Raw genomic sequence first — 18,011 nt, 5'->3', positions numbered from 1 at the left:
AGAACTTCTCCAAGGACAAATCTCTATTTTAACTCTAGGACATAACTCTATAACTTGGAAGATGGAAGTTATAATTATGCTACTTTAGTGCATAATTACATGTGCATATGTGCGACTTCAGTTACATCAAAATGTGCTTTCTCGACTGCTGGGCAAGTGGTCAATCGATAGCATGCATCTTTGGCACTCAAAACATGCTAGTATTTTTAAACCAACTTATGTAACTTGGGCACTCAAAGTAAAATTTAAATAGAAGTCAAAAAGAGCAACTTTAAATTGAATCAAAAGTTTTTATTGACTGTTTACCAGAACAATTTTTATAAAAAATATGGATTTTTTAACAGGTACCTGTCTGTTTGTTCAACGTGTACCAATAAAAACTGTTGGTTTAAAAATGTTATTAATAATATCACAAAATAGTAATATCACATAAAAATAGTAATATCACATTGATTCCAATCCAAATTTAAATCTAAATATATTTTTTATTAATACTATTAATAATGTATTGTATCACATTATTAATCATACTTAGAATTTTTTTACAGTTCATTTGACTCTTATAATATAGATGATTAAATATATATGTGTTCTTATTTTATAAAAAGATACTGAACTTGAAAAATTTTTAAAAAACTGCTTTTCAAAAATATTCTCAAAATAATAAAAAAAATATTTAAAATTTTTTTATAAATTTTACAACATGCATAAATTTAAAATATTATTAAGAAATTTGATAAAATAAAAGATATCATATAAATCCTTTAGTTTTAAATAAGATTTCCTTTTTTATAATATATCACTATATAATATAACATTCTATTTTTTTAAAATTGTTTCAAGTTTTAATTATTTTAAATTTTTTGAATTTAGTACAAGAATTAAATAAAAGTTATTTTTTTTTATTCTATATAAAAAAAAATAACTTTTATTTAATTCTTGTACTAACTTCAAAAAATTTATATTCTAGGAAATTAGGGGCTACTAGGGGCTATTCTAGGAAAAAAATTTGGGCAACTGTAACCCCCGTCCTAGGAGAGAAATTTGGCAAAAATATTGCCAAATATAGGCGTTTTTCCACGAAAAAAAAACAATATTTGCCGTAAAAAAAAAAGGTCCTCAATTTTTAATTTGGGCGGCGCCCAAATCGGCACCTAAATACGGTCAATGCTGTCGAAAACAATCTAGAATAGCCCCTGATCATAATATATAATATAACATATATCACTATACAATATAATGTATATCACAATATAATATAACATATATCACTTTATAATATATATATATATATATCACTATATAATATATATATATATATATATATATATATATATATATATATATATATATATATATATATATATCACTATATAATATATATATATATATATATATATATATATATATATATATATATATATATATATCACTATATGATATAGCATATAATTTATCATTCTGTAATATAACATATATCACTATACAATATAATGTATACCAATATATAATAAACATACAATATATATAACATATATATTATATGTTATACAACATATATCATATAATATATATAACATATATATTATATGATATATGTTATATTATATATAATATAACATATATCAACATATAATATAACATATATCACTATATAATACAACATAATATATCACTATGTAATATAAAAGGTAATATATCACATTATAATACATCATAAAATATATCACTATATAATATAACATATAATATATCAATATATAACAAAGTTTTCAAAAAAGAAAATTTAATTTTAGTACAAATGTTAATTTTTATATCAACTTCAAAAGAAAATTATTTAAATTAATTACTAAAATTTAATAAGTTTCACTGAATTTCTTTATTAAATATTCTTTAGGATTGACACTTGCAAAGTCTTTTGATCCATCTAAAGGAAAAACTCTTATATCATCATCAGGATGAACAAAAAATGCAAGTGATTGCCTTGCTTTTTCGTGGCTAGTAGGTATAACAACTCTATGTCGTGTTGACTTTAATTTTCCGGAAGACCATATTTCGATCATATCTGCAGAATTAACAACAACGCTTCCTGGAATAGGTGTTACATCAATGTAATTTCCAGATGGAGAGACAACCTAGTAAAGATTATAACTGTTATATTTATCAAACAGATACCATAAAATTGAACCAAAAATCAAATTTTAAAACCTGCAATCCACCTGCATTATCTTGAAATAAAAGTGTAATTGTTCCATAATCAGAATGCTCGCCACAACGCAACTGATTACTTGCAATGCAACTATGCTCAGGTAAAGATGGGTAATATAACAACCGTAAAGTAGTTGGATTTTGGGTGACATCACCAAGGTGATGTTTTGAGACAAAAAAATCAACATTATCTGGAATAAGAAATAAAGCAAAAAGTTTTAATAATAAATAAGTGAACTGCTCACAAGATTTGTAAAATTTTGATTGAACAAAACTTGAGCACATATTCCTTAACAACTCTGAGTTTGGACTAAAATTGCTTTGAAACTGAAAACATTCTTTTAAATCAAATGGACGATCTTTTTCAAATGTCTCAAATTTATATGGGACATAACCAAAGTTTTGGTCATTTGTTCGAAGGAATTGCTCTTTTATATGACTTTCAAGTTCAAAAAACGTTTTTGCATCTTTAAAGGTTTGGTCAATTTCCTCTTGATCAATAGTATGTCCTGTTAAATACACAAATCCCCATTTTGAAAATGAATCAAACAATATTTTTGCTAGAGATTGGATTTCTTTATCACCAATAAAGTCATCATTTTTAAATTGAGATTTACTGTACTTTAAAAGACAGGAAACATCAACTAATGGTATATTTTCATTCATTTTAAAAGAAAACCTTTGAATGTAAAAATTAAAAATTAAATATTTTTGTGTTATTTCAATATTTTCAACTATAAAACTTTATAGTAAATAGGGAGAGAGAGAAAAAAACAAAAATAATAAGAATAGTATACTGAATATTATTTATTTTTAGATATAAATGTTGTACAAATAGAGTAAGGATCTAAAAGCCCTTTTACTCAAAATTAAGTACATAGATTTTTGAAAAAATACTCTATATATATATATATATATATATATATATATATATATATATATATATATATATATATATATATATATATATATATATATATATATATATATATGTTTGTATGTATGCATGCATTTATGTATATATTTATGTACATATATACATACATACATAAAAACAAACATATATACATACACACATACATACATAAACACAGATGTGTGTATGTATATATATATATATATATATATATATATATATATATATATATATATATATATATATATATATATATTTGTTTGTGTATAAACATACAACTATACAGTTTAAATTTCGTCTTTTATAATGAAGAACAATAAAGTTCAAAATAATATACATAACTTCTTTCAGTTTTCACAAATAATCTATAGAAATATTTCCATTTAAATAATATATTTAGGGGAAATTAAAAAGTTCAACTTTAACAAACTCTACTTTATAAGATAATAGATATTTGTAAAAAAAAAAAAAAAAATCCACAGATCAAATGCAAAATGTATAACATAAACCACTTTAGTTTCCATATTAAACTTTTAATAAAAGAGCCTTTATTTAATTCATAAAATCGAGAGAATTGTTTTATATTCTATTTGCAATAATAACTATAACAAAACAACAACAAAAAAACTAATTAAAAAATTAATGCATGAAAACATATAAAAAATGAATTTTGAAGAAAAGGTTTACTCAAGCTAATTCTTTTGAATGTTTAGAAATAAAATTCATTAAAATTTTTATTTTTATGCATTAAAAAAATTTACAAAGAACAATAATATTACTAAAAGAAAAAAAAAAGAAGAGTATTTATAAAAAATACAAAAACCATTCTGGCTTCTAGCTCAGATAGTTTGAAAAAAAAAATAATAATAAAGAAAAAATTCTTATTTCAAATTCTATATTCACGATAGAAGAATAAATACACAAATTTACAAACAATTATAAACATGTCCTTTTAAATATTAGTTTATAAGCTTGAAGAAATCAACACAAATTTATTATTAGGTTACGACACATCCAATGGCTGAGTTAGTTCTGAAAATGCTGTTTCCAAACAAGCTTTTATATCATGATATGAAACTACTAAAATAGATTGTTCATCCCTTGAACTCAAACAAATTCTCTCAGAAGAACCTGAATCCAACTATAAGAATAAAAATATTTAAAATAATATTAAACACAAAATATATTTTTTTGTAATAAAGAAAAAAATACTGACAGAAAAATAAAGCAAAAAAATACCTTGTTTAAAACAGAAACAATGTGTGCAAAATCAATCCAAGGACTTCCAGTTTCTGTAACTTGATGAAACAAATAATCACGAAAAAGCTTCAGTAAATAACGATCGCCAGTTTCAGACCACTCCGGATCCATGTTAAACCTAATTAAATGGTAAATGTTAAAAAATAAATGTTAAAAAGCAAATGTTAAATATTATAGACAACAAATTTTAATTCCAAAAACTAAAAGTCAAAATGAAAATCCTACTCTGATCGCTCTAATATTGTTCCAAGCTTGGCAAGTATTCTTAATAATCTGCCATTATCTAATTCCTAATTTAAAAAAATAACTTTTATTTAATTTTTGTACTAACTTCAAAAAATTTAAAATAATTAAAACTTGAAACAATTAAAAAAAAAAAAAATTGCAAAAAATTAGTTTTACATTTTCTATATATTTTGTATTTGGAAAGTAAAAGTTCTTTAGGGTAGTTGAAGATTTGAAAATTTCACCTTAAAATTTTTAAGTAAAATTTTTAGCTTTATAAACCTAAATTAAAATTTTTTTAATTAAAAATGTAAAAAAACTTAATGGATTCAGAACTTTTAACAGAAATGTGAAAACATTTCTTTAGAATAAATGTCTTATTGTCTTATTTTATCATTAAATGTGAAATTTTTTTTTTAAATTTTTTTTTCACAAAAAATATATCATATATGCTATGTTGTAATATATATGAATATAATATATTACATTCAGACTAAATATGGGTACTGGGTGATGTCCACTTGATGAATTATTACCAAAGATATCATTAACTCTATTATTACAAATAAGGAGCTCAGTAGAAAAGGTGCCTGAGGTAGATAAGGTGTCACAATTACTTCATTTTCTCTAAATTGGAAGGAACTTTTACGGATCTTTTGAAAAACAACAGGAAAAAGTTTTATTATCAGAAGATTAATATTTGTTATTAAAAATAGGTGAAAAAATAGAGTGTTATATCTAATAAAGAATTTAGGATACCACATTATTGTGTTTTGCAATACCAAAAATGTTAAAAAAGCGCTCAGGTTCGACATTGATGGTGCCAGATTGCCATCCATGATTTTGCATTGTTAAGTCAAGCAACATAAATGGAATGAGTGTAGTGATCTTTTTTACAATTTTATCCAGCATGTCTTTAGCCATGAATTTTATTATTTATAAGTTGATTCTATTTTTGCGCGCTGTACAATATTTTTATTGGTTGATACTGAACAATGCCACCAATATTTTTCTAAAATAGAATGTAAGCAAAAATAAGTTTGTAGTTTAATGGAAATATTAGGTTCTAGGACACTGCTGTTGCACGACTATTGTCGCAAAACTGTCATGGAACTATATGGAAATCAACCATAACATAAGACATTTTTATGTTGCAATTTTGTCCACTGAAAAAAAGGCTATACAATATTAAATGGGTTACAGTTTCTGAAATGTGTCGACAAATTGCTCTATTTTTTTTTTTTTAAACATTCAGTTTCAAAAAGGCTGCAAGCAACCACTAATAAAGTTAGAAGTTACTAAAAGAGAAAAGATGAAGTTTATAGAGTAAGATTGACAGACAACTTAAAAGATTGCAAATCATATGAATCAGGCAGACAAGAAGAAGGGAGCAAATTCCAAAGAACAGATGTTCAAAAAAAAACTAAACAAATAAGAATTTTTGGAGAGCTTAGGAACAGTCACAGAAAAGAGAAAGAAAAGCAACATTACAACGATGTGATAATGGTTGAAGGTTGACTGTAAGAGCAGGTCTAACTGTTTAGAATATGTTTTTATACTTTATCTAAAAGAGAAAAAGCATCATTTAAAGATCTGCTCCAGATATGGCAACATAGTAAAAAAGTAGCAAGCACAATAAAGAGATGCAAGTTTAGCAGATGCAAATATTGCAATGGATTTGATATATGGTTTCCAAGAAAGATCGATGTAAGAGTTAATCCTAGAAGATGAAGGGCAGATGACTCATTGAGTACATTACCATTCATAAATATAATAAGATCTAGATTATTGCAATAACGATTAGCTAAAAATAATTGAGTTTTATCTGACTTAAAATTCAACAGCCACTGAGAGCCCCATGCTGCAGCATAAGTGAAATCCTTTTCAAGCTCAAATGCCCCCTCCAAGCAATCAGAGAGTGTTGGCTTCTTATCAAGGCAAAAATAAATGGTAGTATCATCAGCGAACATTACCACCTTAGATGTGAAAATTCCTGGGAGATCATTAATAAAAATCTAAAAAAGTATAGGGCCAAGGATAGGACCTTGAGGAACCCCTGAAGTTACAGGGAATGCAGAAGACCCATGTCAAGGATAGAAACTTTAGGGTCCCCTGAAGATTCAGAAAATGAAGAAGATTTGTAGTTTAAAAGTTGTCTTCAATGGAAGATTTGACAGACAAAGACAGACAAATCAGCAGTAGAGCAAGAAGATCAAAATCCATATTGATGAGAAAGTTATCAAATTTAAGATGAGAGATTAAGTGTTTGTTAATTAAAGACTCAAAAACTTTTCTAATGATAGTAAGAAGATGAATGGGACGAAAGTTAGATGAGTCCGATTGCTCTCCAGAATTTTTGAAAATAGAGATAACAGATGCTGATTTCAAGCAGGCTGGAAAATAAGACTTTGTTAAATAGTTTTGAAAGTATAGATGACAGCTCCAGAGAACACTTCTGCAAGACTATAACAGGTATGTTGCACAGATCACAAGTTGTAGAAGAGTCTCAGCAGGAAAATACTCTAGATACAAAAGCTGGAGGGTTACGTTATGTCAAGCGATGGATCAACCAGTTTGTATGCTATATTAGGTAGGTTGTGATTAGAGGAATCAAGAGATGAGATTGATGAAAAGTTCTTAGCAAACAATTCAGCTTTTTCTTTAGGTGAGGTAATAAAATCTGAACTATTCAAGAGAAGTGGAATAACAGATTTACTCTTATTACAGACCTTGTTAAAGATTCTCCAGAAGTCTGAGGAGCCTAATTTTTGAGACAATATACAAGATTTTGTGACCTGAGAATAGGAAGTAATGGTTACAATTTGTAACCATTACTTCCATATCTATTGTAACCATTACTTATCTAATCTCTAATATCAAAACAATTCTGGAGAATCGTTTTGAGCACAATGAGAGGAAAACCATAGAAAAGAGTGAGGCTTGACTTGGAATTGTCAAAAGAGAATAAAAGATTCCATGCCAGCCTAAACCCAAGAAGTTACAAAAGAAACACATTTAAATGTAAATGTGGATCAGAAACAAGACATAAGTCAAGTAAAGAAGGTAAATGATTGGGATTGTCTGAAAAGTGAGTTGTAAAGTTGACTATTTGTGTTAGAGACTGAGAAAGGCAAAAGTTGTGGGCCTTGACACCTGCAGAGTCATTGACACTAGAGCCAAGCCACTCAGTGTGATAAGCATTAAAGTCACCAACAACAACGATATTGGCTGAAGGATAAAGAGAAAGGGCTTGGTCAATTTGATCAGAAATAACATTGAAAAGAGTGCAGTCTTGAGATAAAGGTGAGCAATATAGAACAAAGAGAAATATGAAAGAGTGAAGTGGTGCTAAACGAAAGCACATAAAAGAATAGTTTGTGGATTCAAACCTAATTTTCCAACAAATGGGTGATTTCTTCTTGATGTCCAGGCCAAGTATATGACTATTGGAGTCTTTACAAATTAAAAGAAGATAACCATCAACACTAAGATCACAAGATCAGACAGATGAACTTAAATTAGTCTCACAAAAAGCAAGTAGGTCTATTTAACTTTGCAAGAGATAAGACTCTACAGAAGAAAAGTTACTTCAAAGTCCACAAATATTAGTTAATGATAGATTTTAAAGAACTTGGTGATGATGATTGTTTTTTGTGTTTTATAGTTATTGGTACTTCAGTCATTTTTAAATTTGTTAAAGAACTTGACTCAAAGCACAGATAGTACTCAGTACACCGTTTTTAGCCATGTTTTGATGAATAAGATGGTCCCCCCTAACAGTGTTCTTTTTTTCACCCTTTAATACACACTTCATTTTGTTGTTAAACAGATCACATTTTAGATATGTATCTGATTGAAGATGGTGAAAATATAAAATGAATTCTGTATTCAACAACATTGAGGATAGAAACTATTTTATTGTTTGATAAATTCTATGAAAAGCATATCTTGATGCTGCAATAATTACAAACATACCTTCACTAACCTGCATCTGAATCATCACAATCACTTTTGAAAGCTGTTCATTTTTACCATGTTGATTGTGAGGTAATTTTTCCACGATTTAAGTGTTAAAGTAAATATGATTATAGGAAGCCGCACTGTATAAACAGGTTTTGGGGTTCAGCACTTTTTCCACATCAAACTACATATTCAATATACTGCTTGCAGTGATCAAAGTGATTGCAGTGATCAAAGTGCTTGCAGTGATTATCCAAAAAATTTTGAAAAACTGGGTTAGGCACCTTTTCCACTTATTCAAATTTAAAAATAAAAAGAATATAAAAATTGAGCAAAATTTTCTTGATATGGCTGAAGAAAATTTTTTAGGTGCAACTGAAACAACATAGTAGATGCAACTAAAGACTACATATAGTAACTGCAAATAAGGACAACATATCTATAATACAACTGATGACAATATGTCAGGCTTGGACAGAAGTGGCGTGCAATCTCATGCTGTAACTGACCATGCTTAAAATTTTTTTACAACTTGACCATGACTATTTGATGTTTTAACAATTTAAAAGCAATGAAAAAATGTTATACGTTATGAATAACTTTTAACCATCCATCACATGCCATTCCTGCCCAAGCCTGCAATGCAAAGACAAAATGATTTTAACAATTTTTTAAAAATGTTTTGACTTCTTTTTATTTGTACTAATTATGTAATGGAAATTACAAAATCATTTTTAAAACCTAATAAAAAGTTTTGAAATTTTACTTTTTTCCTTTATTTTTGCCAACTAAAAAAAAAACCTTAGAGAGTTCATTTTCCAATAGCTCACAACGTGCTTGAGCGGAATCAAGCTGGCTGTAAAATCTTGCTCCAATAACAGGCATGACTTCATTTATGTTATGAGGATTTGATGTTATTTGGCTGCTTAATAAATGCCTAAAACAAAAAATGTTTCAGATTATGAAGAATCTTTTAAAATAATATAAACATTTGAACTATAATTAATAGAAATTCAGTTTTAAAAATAATTTTTAAACTTGGTATGCCATCTTGATGTCATCACCAACTGAAAACAAATAGCATAATTTTATTTCATTTTTTATTTTTTCTAATTAAAAACTAGTAGAAATTAAATTACTCAAACCAATTTTAACTAACACATATAGATAGAAACCACAGGCACTTACCTTTAATAATTAAAACATACTCAGTCCCTCAGAGTTTATTAATAAAAAATTTTAAAAGAGAGTTAGGGGCAGGAGAAAGACCACAGTCGTCTACTGATATATAAAAAAAACCAAAAAAAACCCACTAAAAACAAAGTTAATAAACAACAACAGAAAGAGGTTTTAATTTATCAGTCTTCCAATACCATAAAGATAAAGTAAAAAAAGAGTAAATTTTACCTCAACCCAACTTTCAGGTTTTTTTTATCTAATCAGTATTTAGCCTTATCTATTTTTGATAGAGTGAAAAAAGTTTTACTTTCTAAATTTTTTCTGATATTTTTTTTGTAAGAATTCAGAAAATGAGAGTAAAAGCCAAAACATTAATGTGAGCAGAAAACTAAACAAAAAAAAAACACCATCGAAAAAATCATCCCAGAAAAAAAAATATAAAACAGTATTCCATACAACAGAATATGAAGGCAAATATAAAACTAAAGAGGCAATAGATAAGCACGAGAGTCAATCATATAAAACCATATTATATAACCATATATAACCATACATAACCATACACAACCATACCATACAATCATACATAGCCATACCATATATAACAATACATATCCATAGCATATATAACCACACCATACATAACCACACCATACATAACCACACCATACATAACCATACCATATGATAATTTTGCAGTATTTCTAACTTGAAAACTTGAAAGAACCGTTTACATGACAGAAGAAATATTTTGAAAAAAAATCTAGCACTTTTACTTAATTTTTTTTTATAGCATTGTATGTCCAAATTTAATCTACTTGTTACATACGCATTACAATTTAAAGTTACACAAACTAACCTTTGTTACATACATATTACAATAAAAAAAATTACAAAAATCTACCTGTTCATTAACATTACAATTTAAAGTTACAAAAATCTACCTTTGCTACATATACAACCAAAATTTTTTCCTTGATACAGTTACTGGTACATTGTTAATGTGATTTTAAAATAATAATATGACACAATTGTGTGTCTATAAATCTTTGATCTCATTCCTTGAATGTTTGTTAGTCCCTTAAGTAAATTTTTAATTTTTCACAATTTTCACTTTCACCTCTTTGCTATAAAATACTTGGAAACATTATATATACCCCAAATATTTTAAATTAAATTAGCAACATCAGAAATTAACAAAACTCACTTTGTCATTTTCATAGAAGCACTTAACATCAGAAACTGTACCTGATGTTCTGAGAAATCATAAAAAATTGCAATATAAACATAACAAGTAACTTTGGTACTTGTTAACTATAGCCACTTCCTGAAACAACAACAAAAATATAATCAATATTTTAAAATATAGAACCTTCATTCTAAGTATGGTTGCTTACTAATTTGATAATTTAATGAGTTGATAAAATCAATAATTCTTTTTAAAGTCAAAAAATGTTTAAAATATATAAATAATAATCTAATGTTAAAGTATAATATATATATATATATATATATATATATATATATATATATATATATATATATATATATATATATATATATATATATATATATATATATATATATATATCAATAGATATAAGAATTTCAAAATTCCATGCCCAATTTATCAAAATTTTCTCATCATTTTTTAACAATTTGTTGTGACAAACATTTTGATCTTTATTAACAGTTATTGATGCAAACACAGTTGTTAACACTGATGTTTCATTAAACAGAGCTTATAGTAAACAACACTATTATGAGTTTCTTAAATGTAAATTCTGGTTGAGGAATGTTGTTCTGTCAAAGAATCAATTTTGTAAATTATCAAGCTCATCTTTTCCCAAATATCTCAACATTGGTTCTTTTCAGGGCAATTTTAACACCCTTATAGTTGATGACCCAATTATATTATCTGTTTGAATAGTTGGAACAGGAAGAAGATTCTATTTCAAGGTTCATTTTTTTCCTTAATTAATGTGTTACTAATTGGTGATGAGACAGTCATATGTCTTCTTCTTGCCCCGACCATTTCTATAGTTTATATATTATGCAGTTATAAAACTCTTTGTTTTTAAAAGTTTCTTAGCAACATAAATTCATATGAAAATGGTAAAAGTATTAAGAAAAACTGCTTCTCAATTAAAAACTGAGCATTAATGCCAAGCCTTTTTGGGAAGTGCAAGTGGTCGCAGGCCTTGTGTGTCCACATTTAAAATAATTTTTTTAGACAACTTGACCACATTTTTATTTTTTAAGAACTTGCAGCAAAATAAACATACAAGAAACTACAGAGAATAAAACAGCAATATTCGAAGTAAAGAAACAAATGCTATATGAAACAGAATATCTAAAAAAAAAAAATTGATAATTAAAAAAAGAAAAATTTGGTCAAAAAAAAAAGTCAAAATATTTTACTGTTTTTGTTTTCTTTTTTTTTAAGGACATTTGTTATTTTCTACTGCCAAAATTAATAGAAGTGGAGAAAGAAAGCAGATAAGAATATAACAAAAACAAAAACATTTTTTGATATACAATTTATTCACAACTTTTGTCAGTCAGTATATTAAAGAAATACTTTATTATTTGCACTATAAATGAGGACAATTTTAAAACTTGTTTTTCAAATGTTTTTGCTAAACTTTACTGTTTTTTTCATGAAAACTAATTGCTATTTATTTGTAAAATATATATTTTTTAACGAGCTTTTCATGTAAAATAATAAAAAGTTATTAACACTTATATTTAAATATAAAATATTTTATTTAATGTTCAAATATAAAATAATTGGTTGTTTTCACTGCCCCATTGAAATAGTTTGCACTTTTGTTCGATTCTTCATTTTGTGCATTTAAACCCAATAGTTTATTTTCTGATGAACTTTCGACGCTCCAAAATCTGCATTGTGATATTACTAAACTTTTTTAACAAAATATTTAAAAGCCTATTTAAAACATTTTTAAAAATCTTTATGTTCATTATCTTTAGTCATTCGTCTTAATGTTGAAAATTGGGCGTTGTGAAAGGAAACAATTTCAGACAGGCATGAAGTATTGTAAATACATTTTAAAAAAAAACCATGATATTTTTTTATTCAATTTCTTCTGTCTTTTCAAAATTTACTAATCAATTAATATATTTTACAAAAATAGAGAAATTTATTTACTGATTTTCCTACTTTGTTGAGAAAAAATGTCAAATATAGCAAAATCATTTTTAAAAACTAAAAGACATGAAAATGAATAAATGTAAGAAAAAAAATAACCAAGTTTTTCATAGTTCTAGAGTATATAGCAAAACAGTTTTGTAAAAACTGTGAATAAGTGGTTGGTGTGTCTAAATAAATTACTTTACACATAGACCAACTAGGTGTGCGACCAAAGGGTTTAACTGGGAAGGCTTGAATGGGTTTTATAATTCCAACTAAAATTTATTTATTATAAGCCAAGATACTATAGACATCTCTAGTAAACAGTTACTCCATATTTTACACAAAAAATTCCATATGAAAAAGTTGGAAAATTAGACATAATCCTTAACAAACCAATCAAAAAGAAATTTTCAGCATAATTTGGAGAGTTTTAAGCTAAACAAAACCTATTTTATGAACTGTTTTAACTATGGATGAGTTGTAGATCTAGAATAACAATTTAAAACTAAAATATAAACATTTACAATCGACTAAAGCTGGTTTTTCAACTCCAAAATAGATGAAGACAAAATATTCTGCAAAAAAGGTTTTAGCATCAGTTCTTTGAGATGCAACAAAAATTCAAACAAAAAGGTGAAATTTATTAACTGTAAATGTTATTGCTTTTAATAAAAATAAAAGTACTAATTGCTTGAACAACCAACTTATTCACCAGATTTGGCCTAATAAAAAAAAACTAAATGTTAACTTTTAAAAAACTTAAAACATTTCTTTGTAAAAACAGCTTTAAACTCTAAAGTTTATAAAAACTTTAAAATAAATTCTATATATTTTTTGAAATCTTTATCAACCTTTCAAGTCGCCAGTCAAGTAAAGGCCAAGGTTTCAAATATGCAAAAAAACAAGTTGTTCTTTTGCATACTTGAAAATTCTTTAAAAGTGTATATAAAGGTTGAATCTCAAATGAAGCAAAATTATGCAAAAATTTTAAAAATAACTGTGTTGTATAAAAATAAATATGTTAGATTTAACAGCATAAAAAAAGTTTTTTAACTAAAAAAGAAAAAAGTTTTTCCAATTTTTTGACGATACTTTATTTCATTTTTGAAATTTATATATGATTTTGTTTCATTTGAGACCCAACATGATACACTTTTGAAGAACTTTTTTTTGATGATATTAGGAACTAATTAAATGTTCGAGGGTTTTTGGGGGACTACTAAAAATATTTTTTAATCAAAAAAAATTTTAAGTCCAGTGTTTTTTTTATCATATAGAACATATAAAGGGGATGCAGCATTTACTTTTCAAAAATGTTGTTTTTAAGACAACCTAATATATATATATATATATATATATATATATATATATATATATATATATATATATATATATATATATATATATATATTTTATATATATGTATTTATATATATATTTATATATATTATATATATATTTATATATATTATATATATATTTATATATATAATATATATATATATATATATTATACATATATAATATACACATATATGTATATATATATATATATATAAAATATATATATAAACTGAAATTCAGCAAAATATAATTTAAATATATCGCATACCAAATAAGTGTTTTAAGATCATTAGAATAATGCCTTGCAACAAATTCGAGTGAGAGTTGCATATTGTCCCTGTGCACAGCTTCAACTGAATAACATGCAAGTGCAAGTATCAGTTTACCAAAAGATACCAGATCTTCTTGCTAAATTAAACAGAAACAAATAGTGCCAATAAAGTATGAAAATATATTTAAAACTTAGCACCAGATAGAGAAGACAATCAAAATACTTGATAGTGTGACATTAAGGAGGGAGTAGTAGGATCAGATGCATCTGATGTAAGTATATCTAAAATTCCACAACAGTTCAAGCGCAACCTAAATTATTAAGGTCTTACTAATCAGTGAATAAAAGTAATAACTGCACAATCTAATAAAACTTATTTATTCCCAACCAAACTCACCTACCCCTTCAAAAAAAAGAAAACTCAATGTTATTATTTGCTTATATCATTCAATAATAAAAATTATTTAAACGTTTCAAAAAAAACACCTTGAATTCCCAATAAGCAAAATCTTTGATGGGTCAATAACTCTACAACACAAGCCCTGACTGTGTATTTGTCGAATGGATGCAGACAGTTGGATTACATAGCTCCAGATCAACCTCTCAGGGATTACCTTTTGAGTTGCCTTTTTGGTAGTTATGTTTTTTAAAGATGATGAAGATGATGTTGAGTTTTGTTGTAAAGACCAAGAGTTAATATCAATTAAAGTAGGACTACGAGTCTCAGGTCCAGAGAAGTGACGAGACATAAGAGTTTCTGCTCCAGGATAATAATTGTATATAAAAACAAGAGCTACAAAAATATTCAAAATTTTAAATACTTTAAACATCTCAATTTAATATACCTACAATCAATTTAATGTATATGTGTGTGTATATGTGTATATATATATATATATATATATATATATATATATATATATATATATATATATACATATATATATATATATACAAATATATATATATATACATATATATATATATATATATACATATATATATATATATATGTATATATATACATATGTATATATATATATATGTATATGTATATATATATATATATATATATATATATATATATATATATATATATATATATATATATATATATATATATATATATATATATATACATGTATGCATGTATGTATGAGTGTATGTGTGTATGTATGTATATATGTATATATGTATGTATGAATGTATGTATGTATGTATGTATAAATATATCAGTCGTGGACAGGAAAGGCATGTAAAATTTTTAAAAACGTTTAAAAAATGAGCTAAATAAAGTATAAGGTAATAAAGTGGAAAATTGCTATTAAAGTTTGTATGCTATAACAGACATTTAAGTTATTGAAAGATAATATATTGTTAAAAAGTATAAATGTTTTTAAAACAATTTGTACAATTAATTTTATAAACAAAACCGAAAACAATTTTTTTAATAAACTTTTTGATGAATTCATAAATTTAATAGCCGAAAACATAACACAATTATTGTTTTTGCTATACTATATAAACTTTCTAATAAAATTTGTACAAAAAATACAATTAAATGCTTTTTAATAAAGTTTTAAAATGCTATAAAATAATCATAGAATATTAAAAAAAACTTATTTATTTCAAAAGTATTTTTTTTAATGATTGTTTTTTTTAAAACAATTTGTATTCTTAATTTTATAAACAACAACAAAGAATGCGTTTCAATAAACCTTTTTTAAAAATACTTTATGATAATTTAAATAAAGTTAGTTTTTTATTAAACGATATTTAGATGTAAGTTTTATTTAATTTAAAAGAGTTCACCTAATATTATAAAAACATTAGAAAAGATCAAAGTTTTATAGTTCGTTGCATTGGTTTGAAGAGGTTATTAACTGAAATTTTTTGTATTAGGAGAATTTTAAAAAAATCTTTTAATTTTCTTTAATATTTAATGAAAATTATTTATATTATTATCATTTTATTTGGTTATGTATTCTTTTTTTGATTAATAATAAAAAATAATCATATAAATATTTTAATTTAGACATTAAAAAAAAAAGAAAAAAAGATTTAATTGCTATTCTCTCAATATAAAAAAAATCAGTTAAAAAATTGTCAAACCAACGCAACGAGTTATTCAGCCTTAACATAATTGAAAAATACAATTAAAAATAATTTTCGATTAGAATTTTAGTTTTTCAGATTTATATTAGTTGATTTTTTTTAGAGCTATAGGTTTTAATTTTTTTTTTTTTAATTTCTCCTTCGTTAAGATTTCTTTCTTTTTTTATATAGTTTATAATTTTTTACTGTCTGTTTTTTTTCAGCGCATTTTTAATTATCTAAAAAGCCGTGGTCAAGCTTTCAAAAAAAAAATTACTTGCGTGGTCATGATTGGAGTGCGATTCCTGTCTACGACTGTATATATATACATACATATATATGTATAAATATATACATATTTATATATATATATATATATATATATATATATATATATATATATATATATATATATATATATATATATATATATATATATATATATATATATATATATATATATATATATATATATATGTATACAACCATCAGAATTAGGGTTGGCATTAGGTAATGCCAAGCTGACTGCCAAATTTAAATTGTTTGAGGTCACCAAAAAATTGCTGACCTTATTTCTATGTTTAATGGTAAGACTTTCGTATCAAATTTTTTTTGCCGACCTGATGCCAATCTCTAAAAAATTAAGCTCATTTTCCCTGATTCCGAGGGTTGTATATGTATATGTATATATATATATATATATATATATATATATATATATATATATATATATATATATATATATATATATATATATATATATATATATATATATATATATGTATATATATATATATAAATATATAGACACAAATGGTTTTAAAAAAGAGTTTTTACATGTGTCACCAAATGCTTTTGTCGTAAATGCTTCTTTTAGTTGTACAATATTTGAATTCACAACTTTTTTCCATTGTTCTACACTTGTGACAGCTTTGGGATTCAAAAGACGGAATCCTAGAAAAATTTAATATATTTTTTATACAACATAATAACATTGATAGATTTTTACATTTTAATAGAATTCAAATAATTTTTGTGCTGCTTGAAGTTACTAACAGTGTAGATTTACTTATACTTTTACTTATAGCGTTTAAACAGCACAACTGTTGTTTAACAACAGCTTTAAACAGCATTAAATGTTTTCTAATAGCATTAAGCACTTATTTTGTTTAATAGTATTAAACACTTATTTATTTATTTTATATATACATATATTAAGTCTTCCCAGAAAACGTGTGCGGTTTTTTGTCTTGTGTGACCACACGCAAGTATTTTATTTTAGACAACTTGGTCACGACCATTTGAAAGTTTTATAATATTAATCATTGCAGAAAAAGTTTCAAAAACAAAACATATAAAAATATCTGGTCTTCAAAATTTTAGTTTATGCAAAACTGTGT

General features: G+C 25.0%; 2 protein-coding genes across 2 annotated transcripts in view; both read right to left on the bottom strand.

Moving 5' to 3' along the window:
- Positions 1-1,853: 1,853 nt before the first annotated feature.
- LOC105845519 (uncharacterized) lies at positions 1,854-2,923 on the bottom strand. Its single transcript, XM_065812528.1, has 2 exons — positions 2,209-2,923; positions 1,854-2,135 (listed from the first exon to the last, which is right to left on the bottom strand). The coding sequence occupies exons 1-2, from the start codon at positions 2,872-2,874 to the stop codon at positions 1,857-1,859; spliced, it is 945 nt and encodes a 314-aa protein (XP_065668600.1). The 5' UTR covers positions 2,875-2,923; the 3' UTR covers positions 1,854-1,856.
- A 1,079-nt stretch (positions 2,924-4,002) lies between these two features.
- LOC100204958 (PAN2-PAN3 deadenylation complex subunit pan3) overlaps positions 4,003-18,011 on the bottom strand; it is a 53,052-nt gene continuing 39,043 nt past the window's right edge. The window contains exons 7-14 of the mRNA XM_065812527.1: positions 17,449-17,565; positions 15,004-15,310; positions 14,741-14,828; positions 14,515-14,654; positions 9,371-9,506; positions 4,610-4,674; positions 4,364-4,502; positions 4,003-4,265 (exon numbers count right to left, since the gene is read on the bottom strand). Coding sequence (XP_065668599.1) covers positions 4,128-4,265; positions 4,364-4,502; positions 4,610-4,674; positions 9,371-9,506; positions 14,515-14,654; positions 14,741-14,828; positions 15,004-15,310; positions 17,449-17,565 — 1,130 coding nt within the window. The 3' untranslated portion in view covers positions 4,003-4,127. The remainder of the gene's footprint in view (positions 4,266-4,363; positions 4,503-4,609; positions 4,675-9,370; positions 9,507-14,514; positions 14,655-14,740; positions 14,829-15,003; positions 15,311-17,448; positions 17,566-18,011) is intronic.

The sequence above is a fragment of the Hydra vulgaris genome, chromosome 12 (assembly GCF_038396675.1).
Source record: "Hydra vulgaris chromosome 12, alternate assembly HydraT2T_AEP".
NCBI classification, from domain to species: Eukaryota; Metazoa; Cnidaria; class Hydrozoa; order Anthoathecata; family Hydridae; genus Hydra; species Hydra vulgaris.
The sequence above is the reverse complement of the archived record's forward strand: the minus strand, read 5'-3'. Positions and strand labels throughout refer to the sequence as shown.

Coding starts and splice junctions, on each gene's coding strand:
- LOC105845519 (XM_065812528.1), bottom strand. CDS start 2,874: ATGAATGAAAATATACCATTAGTTGATGTTTCCTGTCTTTTAAAGTAC. Junction 2,136..2,208: donor ATAATGCAGGTGGATTGCAG/GTTTTAAAATTT, acceptor AATCTTTACTAG/GTTGTCTCTCCATCTGGAAA.